Source organism: Gymnogyps californianus, chromosome 3 (assembly GCF_018139145.2).
Source record: "Gymnogyps californianus isolate 813 chromosome 3, ASM1813914v2, whole genome shotgun sequence".
Classification (NCBI taxonomy): Eukaryota; Metazoa; Chordata; class Aves; order Accipitriformes; family Cathartidae; genus Gymnogyps; species Gymnogyps californianus.
Window position 1 is genome coordinate 1,393,245 of NC_059473.1, and position 20,490 is coordinate 1,413,734.

General features: G+C 42.7%; 1 protein-coding gene across 3 annotated transcripts in view; it reads left to right on the forward strand.

Moving 5' to 3' along the window:
• Positions 1-371: 371 nt before the first annotated feature.
• ANAPC1 (anaphase promoting complex subunit 1) overlaps positions 372-20,490 on the forward strand; it is a 33,965-nt gene continuing 13,846 nt past the window's right edge. Inside the window, exons 1-26 of one of the 3 annotated variants that reach the window (XM_050893573.1) lie at positions 372-683; positions 846-1,007; positions 1,183-1,234; positions 1,431-1,540; positions 1,939-2,021; positions 3,171-3,244; positions 3,526-3,674; positions 4,173-4,393; positions 5,027-5,236; positions 5,864-5,959; positions 6,427-6,517; positions 6,636-6,701; positions 7,621-7,758; positions 8,088-8,228; positions 8,616-8,676; positions 9,213-9,400; positions 10,248-10,322; positions 11,316-11,581; positions 12,583-12,674; positions 13,616-13,764; positions 15,421-15,499; positions 15,607-15,643; positions 15,751-15,821; positions 15,953-16,131; positions 18,860-19,086; positions 20,330-20,448. In XM_050893573.1, the coding sequence (XP_050749530.1) occupies positions 471-683; positions 846-1,007; positions 1,183-1,234; positions 1,431-1,540; positions 1,939-2,021; positions 3,171-3,244; positions 3,526-3,674; positions 4,173-4,393; positions 5,027-5,236; positions 5,864-5,959; positions 6,427-6,517; positions 6,636-6,701; positions 7,621-7,758; positions 8,088-8,228; positions 8,616-8,676; positions 9,213-9,400; positions 10,248-10,322; positions 11,316-11,581; positions 12,583-12,674; positions 13,616-13,764; positions 15,421-15,499; positions 15,607-15,643; positions 15,751-15,821; positions 15,953-16,131; positions 18,860-19,086; positions 20,330-20,448 (3,349 nt within the window). In that variant the 5' untranslated portion in view covers positions 372-470. Of the gene's footprint in view, positions 684-845; positions 1,008-1,182; positions 1,235-1,430; positions 1,541-1,938; positions 2,022-3,170; positions 3,245-3,525; positions 3,675-4,172; positions 4,394-5,026; positions 5,237-5,863; positions 5,960-6,426; positions 6,518-6,635; positions 6,702-7,620; positions 7,759-8,087; positions 8,229-8,615; positions 8,677-9,212; positions 9,401-10,247; positions 10,323-11,315; positions 11,582-12,582; positions 12,675-13,615; positions 13,765-15,420; positions 15,500-15,606; positions 15,650-15,750; positions 15,822-15,952; positions 16,136-18,859; positions 19,087-20,329; positions 20,449-20,490 lie in introns of all 3 variants that reach the window. The other 2 variants (XM_050893574.1, XM_050893575.1) reach the window with 2 other exon arrangements.

Below are 20,490 nucleotides of genomic sequence, written 5' to 3' on the forward strand. Positions count from 1 at the left end.
GAGGTGGCAGCGGTACGCAAAGTACTCTGCTGCCCGGGGGACGACGACGATGACGACGACACCGGGCTGCTGAGGGTCTGGACCACGCCAGCGATTCTGTTTTAAAGATCAATGTGACCGTACCGCCCCGATACGGCGCTTTGAGCGGGATTTCCCCTCAGGAGACACCGCCAAACACCCTCGGGCCCGGCGCCAGGCCCCTGCGGGGACGGAGCGGTTCCCGCCGCGCCGCCGCCTTCCGCCATTTCCCTCCCGGCGTCCCCCGCGCGGCGCCGCGGGGCAGGGCGGGAGCGACAAGATGGCCGCGCCCGTGTGAGGAGCTGCCGCTGCCGCCGCCGCTGCCGCCGGCGTCCGCGCTCGCCTCAGCCGCGCTGCCGCTTCCCGCCTGGCCCCCGGGCGGCGCGGGCAGCTGGAGCCCGGTCGCGGCGGGTGTGCGTCCGTCCCAGAAATAATGAGGATATCGGGCCCCCATGTCGGACCACTCTGACGAGAGGGCGACGATGATTGCGGCCGGCGACCTGCAGGAGTTCGCCCCCCGGGGCCGCGAGCATTGCCGGCGCCACCCCAGCGCCCTCACCCTTCAGCTCCGGCGGCTGCAGCCCGCCTCCGAGCTCTGCTCCTCCGACGGGGCGGCCGGCCTGGTGGGGTCCCTCCGCGAGGTGACGATCCACGAGCGGCAGCGGGTACGAGGGCGTGGGGGCCTGCCTGTGGCCTGGCTTTCTGGCTTCCTAAATAAGTTGGCCAAAGCATGACCGCTGAGCAGTGGCCGGCTGTTGTGATCACGCCGGTGGGTCTTGTGAATTTTCCTTAAAAAAAAATTAAAAAAAAAAATCTTGGGTTTTCAGGAAAGTTGGCAGTTGAGGAAAGGCGTCAGTGATGTCGGGGAGGAGGTGGACTACGATGAAGAGCTGTATGTGGCCAGCAATATGGTCATCTGGAGCAAAGGAAGTAAAAACCAAGCGTCTACCGTTTATAAGGCTTTCACCGTCGACAGCCCTGTTCTGCAGGTATGAAAACGTGGAGAGGTGGGGACTGAACGAATGCACGTGAGCTAAAAAATGCTCACTGGCTGTTTTCAAACAGTGTTGTGAGGTGGGGTTGTTTTGGGAAATATGGAAAGATGTGATTGTATAGTAGCATCAGCTCGTTCTTCAGAAATAATTATTCTGTATTTGGTTTTAGGCCTTATGGTGCGACTTCACTATACCCCAGGAAAAATCTGAAAAAGCTGATGGTAAGTTTCCTGCTTGTTGTAATGCTAGACAAATACGTTGAGTTCAGCTCTCTTGGCTTGAGAAGCTTATTCAGCAAGACTTGCTGTGTTAAAACTGCCATCCCCCCTCAAGTTTCCTTTTTGTGTATAGGGGATGTCTAAAGAAAGAGGGAAACTTCACTGTGTAATTTTTTTTTTCCTTTTCTTCCCCCCCCAGTTTCAGGCAGTGATGAAATAGTAGAGAAATGTATCTGCATATTGCAGAATTCCTGTATAAATGTGCATAGCATAGAGGGAAAGGATTACATTGCTGCTTTACCTTTTCAGGTAAGTGCTGTCCTGTTTTTTGTCCACAAATGGGCTTGTTATCTGTTTGCACCCTGTGTTGGGGTGGGGAGGTGTGCGTAAAGCACTGCTGGTGGTGGCTGCCTGCGTTCTTCACTCTGTGGGTGAAAGCAACAAAGCTGATGAAAGTGCGGCTGTGTGGTTCGGGCATTGAATGGGTCTGGAAGCAGTGGCAGCCGGTTGTATGATATGGGAAAATATGGGTATGACTGCTTCGTAGTCTGACAACCTGCTCCGATTTACATTACCCTTCTCTCAAGAAAAGGCCTAAACATCTTATTTTGCTATAACGAGATACTCAAACATGAAACATAATCATAGTAAGGACTTTTTTTGGGGTGGTTTTTTTGGTCATAAATCTGTTTGTATTTTTTTTATAGGTCGCAAACGTCTGGCCAACAAAATATGGTTTGTTATTTGAGCGCAGCAGTTCTTCACATGAAGTACCTCCAAGTCCACCCAGGTATGTAATGAGTGGCTTTGATTGTTTCGTTATAGACTGTTTGCTAATCTAATACAGGAGTGCAAGAGTTGAAGAGCAATAATGAAAGGATCTGTGTGTTCGTGACGGGGACAGGTGAAATCAGGTGAAATATCAGGAAATAGCAGGAAGGGGCTGAATACTGACAATTCATGATATTACTCTGATACTATCTTGTCTTAAGAACTAGTTGGGAGTGATGATCCTGGGAATAGGGTATGGGAGGCACGATATGGGTGTTACTAGCCTGATTTCATTAAGATTTGTCGTGGGAATTGGTTCCAGGCTGTGATGGACGACTGGGAGATTCACTGAGGGATTGTCATTGAGACATTTTCTCTCAGCTGCAGGCTGCTTTAAATGTATGGAGCATCCTGTTACCTATTTGGTGAGGATCATAGACCCTGTGCTCTGTGGCTGGGCGTACAGCTGAGAAGCAGAGTAAGGAGTTGGATGGTGTGCTGATGAGCAGCTTTAATACAGCCACTTGCTCTCTCTTGGGCTTTATGTGTCCATTGCAGGCACTTGTGATTCTCTAGTCCTCTGAAGAGCTGGGATTAGAAATAGAGGTCCTGAAAATGTTCAAGAGGGTACATTGCAAAAATCATGATTGACCCTACTGAAGCTGGCCTTCCATGAAAATTCTTCCTTTTCCTACTGCCACTACAGATGGGTGGCTTGATTGCTGCTCTGTAACAGATACAATTTACCTGAGGGCTGTCTGCTTGTCTGGGACCTGGGAGCTGTGGAACCTAAACTCTTAAACTGAGTCTGGGTTAAGGGCTTTCTCCTCTTCCTACTCCTCCTCCAAACTCAGCTGGTGTCAGCTCTGTTCACTCGGGCCAGCCAGAGTCTGTCGTGTGGCCACCAGATGGGGTCATTCTCAAGTGCTCCGAGATGTAAAACAAGACCTAATCATCCTGTTTGATACACCAGCCTTTGACTCTACTCAGTTAATCCCACAAACTTCTGTGAACGGAATATATGTCTCTGCAGTTGGATTTCAGGCTCTGATTTGTTAAGGTCTGAGGAGCTGTTTTGGGATCGCAGCACGTATACCAGCTACAAGAGAGAACAATTATGCTTGTTAGCATTTGGTTTTTGAACATGCTTTGTTTGGTTTCTTTCTAGAGAACCTTTGCCTACTATGTTCAGCATGCTACACCCATTAGATGAGATAACACCTCTTGTCTGTAAGTCTGGAGGTAAGTTTACATCTTTAGATCTATCACTTGGAGTCCATCAGTCTGGCATCGAACGCTTAATGTGTCGCTTGCGCATTTTCTGTATTACAAAATTTGCAAATAATCACTCTGTCAGGAATTCAGAAGTGGGGTGTATTAGCTGCTTCGTGAACAGGGAAACTGTTCAGGAAAGAAACCTAGATTGCAAAAGAAAGAGGGTATGAGAAATGCTGACCCTGTAACTGCTAACACTGCTGTAGAAATGATCCTTTCGCCTTAACTGAAGTTAACTGCTTCTTTAGCAGGTGTGTTTGGCTCTGCTAGAGTGCAGTACGTTGCTGATTATACCTTGAGGATTGTGTATCTCAATGCTGAACCTTCCATTGTGATGACCTATGATACTGTGCAGAGTTTACATACTGTTTGGGCTCTTCGGAGAGTAAAGCCAGAGGTACAAATTTATTGTTGACTAAATATCATTATAAAAAATTTTTGCGTGTGTTGACATGCCCTCATGCCTGTGTGTGTGTTAGAAATGCCTGGTATGTGTGATTTATTTTATTTATAAGAGAGTAAGATGGTTTTTTTTAAAATAAATAGTTTCTTTCATGTATTAGTCTGTACCACAGTCAGGGAGATCACATGATGGTTGTGTAGTATACTGTGCTTATTGTCATATTCCTTGCACTGTACCAGAAGGTTTGGACTCTGCTTAAACTGTGGGCTTCTGTGAGAAGTGACAAACAACTTACTGCCCTGAAAACCACAGGAGTAGTTTCTGTGACTGGGAGTGAGAGAGCACGGTTGGTAGGAATAACTTCTTAGGCTGGGCACCTACCTAGGCATAAATTTTTAACACCTAACTGATGAAACAAGCTATTTGAGCGTCTTCCTGGCTGTTATTGCCCCTGTGCTGTTTGTGCATAGACAGCTCTGTTTGCTTTCCCAGGAGCAGAACACGGTGCTGAAGTTCTCGGAGCAGATGGGCACACCGCAGCACATGGCCACTAGCAGCTCTTTGACCGCTCATCTCAGAAGCCTCTCAAAAGGAGACTCGCCTGTGGGCTCCCCTTTCCAGAACTACTCGTCTATCCACAGCCAGAGCAGATCAGTGTCATCACCCAGCATGCAGTCCCGCTCACCATCTATCTCCAACATGGCTGCTTTGAGGTGGGTACTGAACATAATGCGTAGGCAGACGATACCAAAGAACATGAGCTGTAGAATAGGGTGGACATCTGGTATTGCTGTCTGTCTTTCTCTACCGTTACGAGTCTGTCCATCTAAGGTGCAGGTGCCTCTTCTGTTTCTTCAGCATCTGAAAGCCCTCTTGGAATGCTCTGGTGACATTTGGTGTGCCGTTATCTCTATAGCACAGGAGGGTAATTGGGGTGCAAGAGCCAAAGAGGCTGTTGTGTCATCACACGGCCAGTCTGTAGTGGAGTCGAGAACTGTCTGCAGGTCTTTTGAGTCCCAGCAGTGTTTTCAGTTAGTTTTTCTAAAGAAAGCCATATTTAGAGGGAAGAGGTTGGGAGAGATTTTTGATAAAATGGACCACACAACTTAAAATGTTGGTTTTCTTACTTGTGAAATCTCATCTGACAGAGATGACTGGAAATTAATTAGAGAATGGCTTTCCTATGCTGGGGTGTATTGCTAAAGGAAACTAATACTGAACTAGCTACTGGTTTAGGGTGGTGTTGGTTTGTTTTTAAAGTCTCTACCAGTGTATGAGCTCCCTTGGATTCTGTACCTGATTTTGAAAATCCACTTTCCTGTCGTATCTTATGTCTTTGCTTGCAGCCGCTCGCATTCCCCTGCCCTGGGAGTGCATTCTTTCTCAGGAGTGCAGAGGTTCAACTTTTCCAGTAATGCTCAGTCACCGAAGAGGCACAGTATTACCCATTCTCCAAACAGCACTTCCAGTGATTCCTTCCTTATACCAGAAACTGAACCAATTGTTCCCGAGCTGTGCATAGATCATCTGTGGACAGAAACAGTCACAAACATGAGGTTAGGTGCTTGTGTTGGGATGTGAGAAGTTCTGGATTTCCATTGCTGGGGGGGGAAATAAAGTAAAATAACAGCTTGTTTTAGTGTGTGCTTTCTGCAAATGGTGCTGCCTTAAAATAGATGTGTGGACCTGCACTTCCTAATTTTTTGGAAAAATGATGCTCGCTAAGTGTGCAGCTCTGTTGAAAAGGGAATTGGGCACTTGGAACAGTTTTACCTGTTGGGTTATCCATGGCCCTCTGAGCTGGGGAATGGTTTAATGAGATCTCTAAAGCAAAGTAGGTTCTAACCTGGTCATTGCTTTGGGGTTTTTTTGATCTTCTAGGGGGAGTATCTCTTTCTGTGTTACGATTGAAAGGGGCAAAACACAGCATAAAACCTAAGATTGAAGAGGAGAACAAAGCCAAATGGCATGTGCTCTGCATGCTGAAGAGTGGGGAATGTGGAGATTGGAGTGCTAAAAAATCAATTTCAAGAGTAATAACTGAAACAGGCACATTCTGGCAACTTGATGCCCTGCTAATTGAAGTCCAGTGTGACCCTACAGCTTGTGGATGCTGTGTTTTCCTTCATTGAAATTTTTATAGCAGACCAAACAGTGTGCTGATCGTTGTGTCTCTTTTACAGAGAGAAGAATTCCCAAGCATCAAAAGTGTTTATTACCACTGACCTTTGTGGGCAGAAGTTCTTGTGCTTTTTAGTGGAATCCCAGCTCCAGCTGCGGTGAGCATCCCTATCTTGGGGACGGGTGAACAAAGAGGAGCACTCTAGAAATTACCAGCTAGATACGGGTTTAACATACTTATTCCTCTAGCTAGTGGAATCTGTTACGACAACATGTGGTACGTCACTGGCTCTCGTATGACATGTTTTTAACTGTGGTGGCATAGATGATTTGAGCTATTTAAATAAAACTGAAGTTGTGAGAGAACATTCGCTGTAATTTGCACAATACTCTTATTTACCCTCACCTTTACCCTTTAGAAGTACATTGAGGATTTTAATTAGACTAGCAGAGTAAAAATAAGTTGACTAGCAGGGCAAAACAAGCAAAGGAAGGAGGAAGGAACCAGGTATACCACAATAAAAGTAACTGCACCATGCAACCCAGTTTTATTTTTCTGTCTTCTTTCTGTAACAACAGATAGGACAGTCCTTTTATGTTTCCTGTTGTTTTCTCGAATCTCTAGGTGTGTAAAATTTCAAGAGAGCAATGATAAGTCACAGCTGATCTTTGGTTCTGTTACCAATATTCAAGCAAAGGATGCAGCTCCAGTGCAGGTACGTACCTCTGTATGGACTGTTAATCGTGGAGTATCCTGCCTTGTCACTTGTGTTGTCCAACTGTTGTCTTTTTAGTTAAATACAAGAAGCTGGATATTCTGCTTGATTCTTACAGGGCATTGATACGCTGCTGGTTCTGGAAGGCAGTGGAAATCTAGTGCTTTATTCTGGAGTGGTTCGGGTAAGTAACAGTTTTCCTATCCCAAAATAAATGTTTGAATCTTTGGTTACAAGCTGGGCTGTACAGAGGGATCCTGTGTGCATCGTATCTTACAAGGTACCGTTTTAAGGTATGGTAGACTGCCACTTGCTTGGGACTTGCTTGGGAAGGTGGCTGTGCTCACGTACCAAGTGTAGTTTATGTGCAGTGCTGGAAAGGTAATTCTGAAGGATCAGTGGCACCTTGTGGTACAATTAAATAATCTCTTGAGCTTATTTTCAGTGATAGTAAAATACTAAAGTAATAAAATGCTTTCAAAGAAAGAAAACTTCAAGAATATGGAAAATAAGAATTGTTCCTGAAGAAAAAACTTTCGAACTTCTCTGTAGCATGCCAGATAGTTTTAGATGTCAAATTATTTTGCTTTACAAAGAGCTGTTATTAGGATGGACATGATTAATCCAAAATGATTTAAAACTTTTTCTTAAATTCTATAGAGATGCACTATGCTCTCTCTGCGTATGCAGAAACCTGGGACACTGCAATTTGTACGTGTGTGCGCATACACGCTTTCATGTGCGTGTGTATGTATACACACGTATATATGTATGTATAAGAAAAAGAAGTATATTCTCTGAAAGTAGAGCTTTCTCAGTGAAGCCGTACTAGAACTTTTAGTGGGAGTAGACCTGTAGCAATGATGTACAATTCTGACCATATATGGTAGTTTTTTCAGTGTGTCGTCATCTGAAGAAAGTAATTACATGAATTAATCTTTAATCTTCTCTTCAGAGACTTTAGTTTAAGTACGTAGCCACTTTTCTTAAAACTTTTCATTTAAGACGTTAAAATCTGATGATGTCTGTATATGTAAGCAAGCTTGTGGAAGCACAGGCATGAAAACCAACTATTTGTTTTCCTGTATATTGTTCACAAAAAGGTGGGGAAGGTTTTTATTCCTGGGCTGCCGGCTCCATCCCTGACAATGTCCAACCAAATGCCTCGGCCAAGTACTCCCTTGGATAGTGTCAGCACTCCATCCAAGCCTTTGAATAAACATCTTGGGCCCCTAGAAGAGGTAAGAAGAAAGGAAGTCCTGCCTTGGAAAGGGTTTAGTTGTAACAGCTTCAAATGATTGGTTGATTTTTAACTTTCAAGATATCTTTTGGAGCTAAATCTTTTATTTTTCTTCTGTAAATCCCCTGAATAAACAGTGTTTAAAGAAGATCTATTTAGTGCAGCCCTATTTATTTATGATTTCTGTAAAACTTCTGAGGCAGAGATTGGAAAGATTTATAGTTGTTCTCGAAATACTTACTAGTACATTAAAAATGGCAATTTTAGCTGTCTTTTGCTCAGATCCTCTTACTTCAACAATTCTAAGCAATTGTTTTTACCACTTTTCAGGGTGTGCTTTTGTCACCAGTTCCAGAGCTAAGGGATTCTTCCAAACTTCATGACTCAACTTACGTTGAAGACTGTACTTTTCAGCAGCTTGGGACTTTCATTCATGCTCTGAGAGATCCTGTCCACAACAGAGTAACTTTAGTAGGTATTATCCTGTAATTTGAGTCAACCCTTCGTTAGCAAAGCAAAGTGAGGGTAACATTTACTTCTGCTGCATAGTGAGTCATTGCTAGCAGCTCCTGATCAAGAGGAAAATATCACACCTGCATTGGTGGCTCCACATTTTTCTCTCTGTAGAATACTCTAGAAGTCACAGAATTTAATTGATTCCCTCAAGTGATTCAGCTCAAGATCTATTTCAAGTGTTTCATGGAGCTAGCATCTGAGGTTGCAAATCTTTAGTGTAGCAAATAGCCAGGAATTAGGAATATGCTTAATACATAAATGAGTTCTGGGTTGATAGAGAAGTACTCTGGCTTTACTTTATGCGTTTCATAATTTGACTGTTACCTTTTTTATTTTTTTCAGGAGCTCAGCAATAATACAATGGTTCGGATTACAATTCCTGAAATTGCCACTTCAGAACTCGGTATGATTCAGAATCCATCACATGAAATACATTCCATAATTTTTGAGGGTTCATTTTTTAAGTAGTTCATGCATAGCTTAGACTGTAACGAGTCGGTACCACGTATTCCAAGCTCTATTAACTTACCGTCTAGAGCTGCTGCCATTTATTTAGGTGTGCTCTCTTGCTTTTAGTGCTTTACCCACTGCACTCTTAAAACTTCCTTTGTTCTTTACATTGCTTTGCTCTCTACTGTTGTGTAGGTTCTTGCTTGAGGAAGGGCTGAGATGCCAGTTCAGACACAAGCCAGTTTCAGTAATGAGCAGAAAGGAACTTTTTTTCCCCTTTGTGTGGTGAATTATAGGGGCTGTGCTTAACCTGAATTAAAGGAACAGCTGTTGGAGGTTGTGTGGTGTGGCTTTTATTGAAAGAGTTGCTGGAGAGTTAAACGGAGGTCCAAGAACTGTAGAGATTTATAGCACTGATTGGAAGAAGTACCGGGAGGTAAGATGGAAAACACACCAAAATTTTGGTGTTTTTTTTTTCTTTTCCGACAGTGAAAAGATGTCTGCAAGGCGTCAAAGCTATCCTGCCCAAGGAGATAGCGGTACAGATGCTTGTCAAGTGGTACAATGCTTATAATGCTCCAGGAGGACCAAGCTATCACTCAGAATGGAATTTATTTGTAACGTGTCTCATGAATATGATGGGTTACAACACAGAGAGACTATCCTGGACACGTAACGTAAGCAAGCTTATATGTTTGTTTTCCTAGCTTATGTTAACACTACTGAGAATTCTTCAAGGTTCAAAATGGTTAGAGAGACACTGAATTGTGTCAGAAATAGATTGTGTCTTGTCTTAAATAACAAGGTGCCATTGAATCAATTCTGTTTTGCTAAATTTTAGGTATACGTTTTAGTCTGTGTTTATCATGAAATATATTTATAAGGTACTTGCCACCAACTGTCTTGGTCAAATAAAAGTAAATTATGAAGATTTTACTCCATTTCCTGACTTACACTGGTGCATTAAAGATTTGATTCACCTAATGCGTATTAAGCCTATTTTTGCTAGAAACACAAATCACAACTCAGAATCTTGTTTCCTAAAGAGGATTTTCCATGTTGTTTTTTAATTACACATTTAAAGTTCTATTTTTTTTTTCAACTGTTTTGCTGGATGTATTTGGAGTTTTCTGAAAGTGAGTTTCCCGGTAGCAAGTACGTTTGCAGTACTCTCAGGAAAAAAAAAAGACCAGCAAGGATATCGTGGAGCTGAAGTGACAGCAATTACAGTATATTTACATCACTAGCATTAGCTCATCCACAGTATTGCCTCTGTCCTAGTAAATACCAGATGTTAGTCAGTCAAACTGTGAAATTCATGCACCATACGCTGCATTAACTAGCTGTCTATAGAAAAAAATCAAATTGCAGTATATGTTTTATATGAAAGCAAAGTAGATAGAAGTACCCAAAGCAATGTCATGTAATGCTTAGTTTGAATTCAGATGTTATGATAGGTGATTCACTTGTGCAACCTAGGGAATTTCAATACTGAGCTACTTTTGATGTTTTTATTTCTTGCAGCTTGATTTTGAAGGATCGCTTTCACCAGTTATTGCTCCAAAGAAGGCTAGACCGTCAGAAACAGGGTCAGATGAAGTAAGAAATGGTTCCCTTACAAATAAAAGCCTTGGGGGGGGCGTTGGTTGTTTTGCCTTTTTTTTTTAAAGGCAAACCAGAGGAAACACCCTCAGAGTATTGCATTTCATCTGAGCTCATCTGAGATTACAAGCCTTTGGGGGAAGAAAAGTTATTTTGCCCTGTGCAGTGGCTGCATCATGTGACCTTGTTTGTCAGGATTCTCCCTTCCAGAGAAGTATATTAGACTCAGGAATGAATTTAATATGGATCACAAAGTAATCCCAGATAGTCCCCTGACAATGTCAAATTTCTCCTAGGTGCTTCATCGCTTTAAAATAAAGTTCTCACTTCCCTGGCTACTCAGAGCACCTTTAGCCAGTTAGGAGCATCAAATTACATACTTCACTGAGTAAAACTGGAGTGTTTAAGATCAATTCACTGAGTTCTGCCTAGACAGGAGTAGGAAGTTTTTACATAATCAAACAGTAAAGTGGATGAGGCTTACTGTCATCCCATCGTAAGAGGCTTATAAGCTATGCTGGTCCAATTGTGCTGTTAGCTTTTTGTGGGTTGACAGCTCAGTGAGGCCATGGGGTTACGGACTACAGTCTACATGGAACACAGATCAGGATCTAATGCCTGGTGTGCTGTGGCAGGGGAGGTACAAAGAAGGCTGGGAGCACTAGGTGAATTGCATAAATACTCAGTGAGGTCTCATGCACAGAATACTGGTGCAGAGGTGGCACTCTCGGCTTTCTTTTGTCTTGTTCTCTTAAATACAAGGCTTTGATTCTTTTATGCACAATGGGGCAGGGGAGGGAAGGATGAAACTTAACAATTGAATCTCTGTGGCTTGCAGGGTTTGTGCAGCACACTTACCATACAACAATCACATTTGTATTGGTTTATGGGGAAAAAAACCTCTTCTGTAGCAGCGCTTTGGAGTTCTCTTGCTGGAAGGTTATGTTCACTGTGGAACCTTTGCCTCTCTCTCCTGTTTGTTTGGTCTAGGACTGGGAGTATCTGTTGAGCTCTGATTACCATAGGAATTTTGAGTCTCATCCTGTAGCCAAAGCTTTGCGACTGGACCCTCTGGAAGTTTTGGCTCCGAAGGATGACTTTTCACAGAGCCTTAGTTTGGATTCCTCAACCCTCCTTTTCACCCACATTCCTGCTATTTTCTTTGTTCTTCATCTGATCTATGAGGAGCTCAAGCTGAATAGTCTGATGGGAGAAGGAATTCGTTCGCTTGTTGTTCTGCTGGTTCAGCTGGCCAGGTATGCCCAACTGACAAATCACAGATACTGTATATCATGCCGTGTCTCTTGATAATGGGTGTGTATTATTTTTATGGGGAGTTTGGGGATTGTCCAACATGGAGCAGACTTTTCATGTATTCGAAGAAAATGAATGAATGTTTAAAACCTTATTGTGCTTAAAGATATTTGCTGTAGCAAATCTCTTATATGCTTCTGGCCACTTCCCGACATCAGTGCGATTCACAAATCTTAGATGCTGCAGCTCATGTTTTTTTGACTGTGTTGTCACAGCTCAGCTCATGAGATCAGTCAGATATTCTTGTTTGTTGTGGCATCTTCACTGCAGCCAGTGACGGCATCTTCATGTCTTCCACAACCACCTTCAAGTTGCCTTGCATGCATATAGATAGATAGATGCAGATACGTGTTTAAGTAAAAGGCCCAGTAATGTCCCCCTGAGTTGTATTTGCTGTTTCTACCAATTTTTTTCGATGGCTATAGATTCTTCCCCAGTAGCATCTGCTATAGGTGGCTGGCTAAATGGTTCCCAGAAGTGGCATCCAGTCCCTAGTGCTGAAAAGGTTGGCCTGTCCTCTATTCTATCGTGCCAACGAGAAGCGAGTCTGAAATGAAAGACTGTGTGTCTTTTGAGGCTGGCAGCTGTTAGATGCATTCGAGTCTTGCAGATAAGCCAGCAGGTTATCTAGCTTTAACAATTGGAATTTGGAGGAAACTGTAGTGACAGCGGTCACACCTTAGGCGGTGGTGGAGGTGTGGGACAAAGCAGAACGACAGCTGAAGAGAAGTGCACTGGGGGAAAATTAAACATACAGATTCACTGCTTAGGGAACGGGCAGTGCCCATGAGCGGTCTTAGTTAAGGAAGTCAGAACTTCCGTCCTGATATCTAGCACGTACACAAACATTAAAAAAAAAACTCAACAGAACATGTCACAGCACTGCAGGAAGGTGGACTTGTTTTTATCCCCTCTAATATGATTCACCCCTCTCTCATTCTAGGGACTTAAAACTTGAAGCTTATATAGATTATTACTACAGAGACTATCCAGCCCTTGTAAAAACCTCCAGACAGGCTTGCATAATTGATCAAGGTGAGTTTAAGGCTTTGCGAAGCTGGATATTCGGTGATAATGATGTGCAAATTATCTCTAACACTGAGCATGTTGGTAACTGTTCCCTTTAAAGCCGGTCAGGACTTAATCCCAATGTGCAAAACTGTGCTCGCAGTGCTGAGGTTGCCTTGTTCGTTTGTTTTTAATAGCCTCCGAAGAAGACTGGAGTGAAATTAGCATAGTATAGTCATGAGCTGGTGCCTCCAGTCCAGTGCCTCATGGGACACTCTGCAGAACAAGGACTTGGGAGGGAATGATGGTTTCATCTTGGCAAACTCCCAGCTCAGGCTGGCTGAGAAATCTTAGCAGACAACTGTGGAAAAGCCAGGTAGTGAGATGTGCTTCTGTTGTGGAAAGTAGCGCTAGGCTGGCAGGCTCTTGGTTTATAGTTCATAACAACTAAATCGAAGCTAAAAGCACAAACCTTAAAATAAGGTCGTATATGGTTTGTGCACCTGTTTAGTGTCCTACCAGCTGAAATTTGCTAGTCATGCAAGATAAACTACTGTTTCTCCTGACCAAAAAAAAATCTCATAGCATTACTCAGGCTTAGCTACTCATGTTTGTGGACAGGAAAGGCAAAGAGGTTATAGTTAGGTTGTCCTCTCACTTAAGCAATTTAATGTTGTTGAATTACAAGACTGTTCCAGTGAGGTTTTTGAGAATTACTCTATACTTATTCCTTTTCACTGTGGGCTGAGGTAATTTTTGTTCTTGAAAGACAGGTAGGTGTCTCAAGTTTTCATTGCTGTCTAGCTATAAACTCCCGTCTAACAGGAGGGAGATGTGATCTGTAAGGTTTTGAGGAAATACTGTAGCTTTGTTGTTAAAAGAAGTACTGTAGGGCTTGCTTTGGGAATAGTGGAGAATTATTGTGCATTTGCCATGAACTCAGTGTCATTGCTGTTCATATGATTAAGTCCAAACAGGTTTCATGCACCATCCCTCATTTTTTTCTGCTGAGCCTCCAAGTATCTTTCAGTGGCTGAGTTCCTGTCTGAAGGGAGAAGGAGTGCAGCCTTATCCTTACTTACCAGGAATCTGTGAAAGGAGCAAACTGGTAGTACTGGTACGTACTTTGGTAAAAAGGATATGTTTTATTCTGTCAGCATGGCAGCACTGTGGCCAGGGTTTGCCCTAGCTGCTTAATTTCCTGCGAGTCAAGCGTCCCCAGTGGGAAGTCAAACAACAGAGGGTTTAATCGTACTGTGTGGAGCAAAGGGAGCATACTGGAGGGGTATTGAGCCTGTGATAAATAACTCTGCTGTATCGGTACTGTTTGGAGACTTAAGCATCTCCAAGTGTTGCTGCTCTGTACTAAGTAGACCTCATCGACCTGCATGAAATTCTCTTGAGCATCCCTGCGATATAGTAAACTGTGCAGTGTCAGCCTCTCCACAGGGAGAATAATATGTAGTTAGCAGAGGGAAATCCCTGTGAGTCCCCTCTTCTCTTTTATTACTTTAATATTACTGAAGGGTGTGGATGGGTTTTAGCAGGTGGGAGGAGGTATTTGAGGTTGGGAAGGAGAGCTCGTGAGTGCAGAGTGAGTAGCCTATGCTTCACTGCTTATGTTTTTTTTTGTGGTTTGCAGTAGTGGCATGTGCAAAGTAATAATGTAACTCAAAGTTAACTGTATTTTGTGAGTGAGAATTTCCCGGCTTTCTTCTTGGGCATGTATCAACATAAATATTTAGTCGCATGAGTAGTTATGAGTGCTGATGTTATCTTCTGCTCAGCCTTGCTTGCTTATTCACAAAGCGTTTATGGAGAAAATCTGCCAATACAGGGTTTGAAGCAGAGGTGATGAGCTTGAGGTGGCTGAAGAGCAAAACAGGGAGGAGAGACTCTGCTCTGACCCAGGTGTCCAAGAGTAGTTGCAGAGTCTCTGATAAGAGCTGCCAGGAGTCAGCCTGTCCTCTGCTTCAGAGTGTGGAGGGTTGAAGCAGCAGCACTGAGACTGTTTAAAGTGCTGATGCTTTCCCTTAAAGTTTGCCTCTGTGTTCAAGCTCTGAAGAACTAGCCTTTCCCTTGGGCTATCGCCTGTGTCTGTCCATCCAGCTCTGTCTTTCCTCCTACCTCTGTGTGACTTGCCTATGCGGAGGTCAGAGCTGGCATGTCGGCAGTGTATCTTATTGCAAGATTTTAATGAAAAACACAAAAGATTTTTACCTGTGACTTTTGCCTTTGGCATGCCAGCTTGTCCAGCAGTATCAAAAAGTAATTAGGGTGACAGATGACTTCGATTTTGCTGGCTAGATAGCTGAAGTGGACCCTGCTTTGAATAGGGAACAACTTTTCACTTGGGGCCTTCACAAAGTAGCCAGTATTCAAGATGTGGAGGAAACTGAGTGAAAAATGACGTCTGTAGATGATGTGTCTGTTTTGCAAGAGAAATTAAATGTGAGAAACATGGGAAAGATGAGTAGGAGCATGTTTTTCTGTTCAGAAGATCTTTTTCTTTTTACCTTTGAAACAATTATTAGGGAAAATTCAGTTAATTGGTTCAGGATGTATTTTTTCCAAACTTCAAGATAGAAATCTAAAGCATAGAAGTTTGTTACTTGCTTCAGTTGTTTCAGTCTCCTTTTACTAACAGTGTTTTCACAATGAACCAGTCCCACCGTTTAAGTTGTTATAGTTATCTTCTGCCTGTTTTGATAGGCAATATAGCAATAGCTGCAGGCTAAGTGACTTTGTGTTATGGTGTCTCTTTCCTATCCAGAGTGTGGCTCTGTACATACTTGGTGATGAGAGCGCTGTATCTAATGAAGCCTCCCATTACTTGTACAAGATTACATCAGGTAATGACGCTTTGATGCCGTCGTAGCTTCTCCTAGTGTCTTGTGCTTGTTATGTGCTGTCCTTTTGCGTGGAGAATGTGGAAGTAATGTGGCCTTGTCTTTCCTAGGACAACGAAAACAGCAAATAGAACAGGATGACAATCGGTATGGGTTTTTTTTTAGTATTATTTTAAACTCTTGAGGTTTTGACTTTCTGCTGACTTTTGGACTAGCTTTTATTGGCTTCTACTTTATTCCCCTTTATTTTACAGATGCAGTTTCAGACACAGCACATCTGTTTCTAGCCTGGCTGAAAAGTTAGTTATTTGGATGACTAATGTTGGTAAGAGCAGCTTTTTATCATTGTGCAAAAGGGTAACAATCATAAGTAATAGTCTTGTGCTTGCATGATATGAAATACACTTTACCTAGTTTTGATAAAACGGTTTATTTTTTCCCCTCATCAATTTTAAGGTTTCACCTTAAGAGATCTGGAGTCTCTCCCCTTTGGTGTAGCTCTTCCTATCAGAGATGCAATATATTATTGCCGAGAGCAGCCTGCCTCAGACTGGCCAGAAGCAGTTTGTCTCTTGATTGGGCGCCAGGATCTGTCCAAACAGGCGTGTGAAGGGAACCTGCAGAAGGGTAAATCTGTGAGTATGGGCATAAATGGATTTCATGGTACTGGATATTGGGCAGAGCACTCTGTTCAGAAACTTCCCCACCATCTGCTGATGCTCAGGGCACCAGAAGGTGCAGCATTCAAGATTGAGGGCAGCGCAGGGTTTACATGCATATGAGGGTTTCAGTATAAAAACCAGCATCCGGCACAGGAAGAGTACATGCATAGCTGTGGGAACTGTCAATATAAAACAGATTTTAAACTTAATTTAGGCATGGTGCTCAAAAGTTTTGCCTACAGAGCTATTTGATTGCCTCTGTGAGTCCTGCTCCTCTCCAAAATGGCTGCACCTTTGAGAGGTGTTAAGAGAGGTTTTGGTACTCCATCCAGAGACTCTGCCATCAAAACAGCAATGGCACAGGGAGAAGGAAGTGGGTATTTGTCAGTCTGGCTCCTTCTCGGGTTGGCATGGCTGGCATCTCCCTCTCCTCTGGAAGAACTGGATTGCTTTCTGAAACACACTTTTCATATTTCTCTTTTTTTTTTTTTTTTTTTTTTTTTCCCCTCAAAAAGGGTTTAGTTATTTGTATCCCGAAGCAAAAAGAAAAAAAGCGCGTGGTGTTGCTCTCTTAAACAATTTCTTCTGATGGTGGGAATCACTAGCATCTCATAGAGTGGTAGCTCACTTAAGTGTCTTTTTGTTGAGGACACTCCGGAAGCCAAAACTCTTCTTGAAAGCTGGCTAGCGGCATGCATAAAAACACTTAATAGTAGCAGATTGTCTGTAACCTTTTCAGAAGTCAGGAAGAGGGATTTGTAGTCTCAAGTACATCTTGGTCAAGATCCTTTTTGCTGTCTTAGCTTTGGAAGTGATAGTAAAATTATTCCAATTTTTGTAACAGAGGCTTCATGACTAACTACATATCAAAAAAGTTAATTCATTTAGCAGAAGAGTAAACGAACTACTTGTTCAAATCCCATGTCCCACCACTCGTTAAAAATCCATTCTATTTTCTGCTGGTGAAGTTTTGCCCAACTGTAACAGTACTGAATCTTAAAATGATGATAAATTTGATTTTATCACTTACTTTATAACAATGCCTCGAATATATGTTACCTTAAAAGGATAAAGTGATCTTCAAACACCAAATTGTTTGTCATTTCTCAGGAGGGCAGGGTGGAGTTTCCTGTTTCAAAACGGACGCTGGCTATATGGGTGGTGCAGTTATGTATTGAGATTTAGCGCGTATTTATCAGAAGAAATTGGTTTTCATTCATCAGCTGTTAAATTACTTGCACTCCTGGTGTCATGTGTTACCAGTGAGCCTTAGGAAGACCCTGTGTTCGATCTAGCCTGTGTGATTCTGTATCTTTCAGCTTGCTGAAATTCTGAGGTATAGAACAGGAAAAATGACCAGTTTAGAGAGAGGTGTGGGGGTTTTTTGTTCCTAGATTTGTCGTATCAATATTTGTCATCACTTGCCGTGTTATTTTTTAAATTAATCTCTCATCCATGAAAGGTGGAAAAGAAAGAGGAATAATATGCTGGCCCACCTTAGGGTCAACGTCCAAATTATTTTGTCAGACCAGAAGGAAACTGTATATTCTGCAGGAAAACTTATTTCTGCAGAACTCTTTAAAAATAAAATGAGCCATGCTTCATGCAGAGTGACAGCCTTGTCTGAAGCAAGTGTAGAGCAAGCAGATTGTGGGCACACTCTGTTGCATCCTGACCTATGCTATCCTTGCCATTCTTGTCGGTGATCCTGTGCATCGCTTGTGTGACATGAATAAACAGCGGAGGACAGGGTCTTAAACAAGGATTTCATAAATCTTGCATAGAAAGAGGGCTTTTCTACAGTGCTTCTAAGCAGTGAAATGCTTCAGTATTTTTCTGGTCACGTAGCTCTGGTGCGGAAGTTCAAAAAACGTTCTGGTACTGTGGTGAAACCCAGGTTGGCTGACAGCAACAAACATCTGGAATTTACTGCCATGCAGGCTGTTTATTTTAATAGGTAGCTTGTTTTTTCCGAGGTTGTTGCGGGGGGTAATCCAAGTTAAAGCTCTGATTCATGAAAACATCAATGATTAGAAAAATAACGCAGGGTTCTGAACAGAATATGCAGAATAGCAGCCCTGATTGGGTTGAGGGTCAGTAGGTACCGACACTTCTAAAAGCAGGTTGCACACACACAGTCCCCTGGTGACCTTCCAAAGTTTAACCTCTGTTTTAGTATACATCGAAATGCTCGTCTAGGTTTCTGTTTTTCACTGCTGAACTTGAAGAGAAAAACACATATGTTTTCATAGCCGTCATAGGTAATTGTGTAGGCAGGGAGGGGAAAGCCCTTTCCTACTACTGCTCTGAAACAAGAAATCGTTTTGAAAGAAAGATAACTATTTCATTTGTCACCTCCTCAAGCTCCCACTTGTCAGTCCTTGCTCAACAGCCTTTGCTATATCTTTGAAGTATTTGAGGTGTCATCTCCTCCTGTCTTGATAGTTATTTATCCCATTTAGATGCGCAAAAATAGCTGACTACAATGTTCAGATATCCTCATGGCTTTCTAAACGAACGTAAGGGGTGCGTGAACAGTGTCGTTCACGATTGTACGAATGTCAGTCCGTTCTATTTACAGACCCATCTCGGTGCTGAGTGCATGCAGGTTGTGGTGCTGCTGTTTGCTGGCTTTCTGAGAGTTAGCAATATCCATGTGCGCTCCTGGAAATGACTTCTCTCCTTCCTCTTTCCCTTGCAGTCTGTGGGCCCAGTGCTGTCCTCCGATATTCCCTCCGGAACCGAATCGGAAGAGGATGAGGATGGCATGAATGACATGAACGAGGAAGTGATGTCGCTAATATGGAGCGAGGATTTGAGGGTGCAGGAAGTACGCAGGCTCCTTCAGAGTGCCCGTCCTGTTCGTGTCAATGTCGTGCAGATGCCAGAAGCTAGTGACCATGAATACATAGAAGAGAAAGAAAACCGGTAAAGAGCTCTCTCCATTTCTAGCTGTTTCTCATTAGTATTTCACTCGGGTGAAAAATTGTGTGAGTATTTTTGGTGGCTTAAAGTTTAAGCATGTCTCATCAAACAGTGCAATATATTTTAGTCTGAACTGAACATTAGAGTAGGCAGGCCTGAGTGAATTACATATAGAAGAGGGTTGGATTTCATAATCCAAGTCTTTGAAGCTCAGTGTACATCAAAACTCTGCTATATTTGAGTTGGAGGGCTCTTGGGATTCGAGCAGCATATGGGAAAGACTGTTAGTTTGAACTCCAAACAGCATGTTGAGATCAGTTAGGGTTTGAAAGCAGATTGTAGCATTTTTTTTCCACCTAAAAAGTATGAAATATAAGGAGGACCTACTCTGTAGAGAAAATGCCTCTGTAGAGAACAAAGCGTCATCCATTGCCTGCCTGAAACTGGAGAGCCCTTTGTTCAGGGCTGATCTTAGATCTAAGCAAGGCTTGGGTCAGGGGACCTAATTAATTCTACAGAAAGCAAATTCACTGTCCCATCCCTCTCTCTTTTGAAACCTCCTGTTGGAGCCATTTTATGCGTAGTGGCCTCACAATTGTCCCCATCCTGCTTCTTTGTTCACTTATTTTGGGGGTGTTAAAAGTATCTTCTTTAAAAAACAAAAGAAAAAAGCAAACTTCAGAACATCATTAACGTGCAAAACACTCTACAGAAGTAGGAAGCTAAAGGAATGCATCAAATTGTTGTCTGACCTAACAAGCTGAGTAATCTAACAAGTCTAGAAAGTGTTTCCAGAGTAAATCATAGAGAATTGTGGTCAGCATTCTTGGAAGCACATTATTAATTCTGTACACAGGTTATTACTAGATGTGATCACTAGTCATAGCAAGATCCCATGCGGCAGTCAGCTTTGTTTTGCTTTCTCCTCTCACCTTGTTCCTGATATGGCTGCTAAATTGTCTGTAGTACAGATTTATTTAACTAGCACCTAGCTTTAAGGGAAAAATAGTGGCAAGTTTCAACATGATGTCAGCTACAGTATATCTGTGAGATTAATCTTGTAAGGACCGAAGATTTGGTTCAAAAGTTTGGCCTACTAAAAAAGGAAAGACAACATGCTATCTCAGTTGGGGAAAAAAATGGTCTGCCCAGTGCCTGGTGACTGTAGGTTCATTTTATATCATGTATTTGGAAAACTTTTCTGTATTAAGCAATTGGCTTGGTTTTGTCTTCATCTCCCCAACAGGTTGTTACAGCTATGCCAGCGAACCATGGCACTACCCGTTGGAAGAGGAATGTTCACTTTGTTCTCATATCATCCTGTTCCAACGGAGCAGTTGCCCATCCCTAAGCTGAATCTAACTGGTACGTTGGTCAGTGTTTTCTTCCAAAGAAATTCAGTATTTA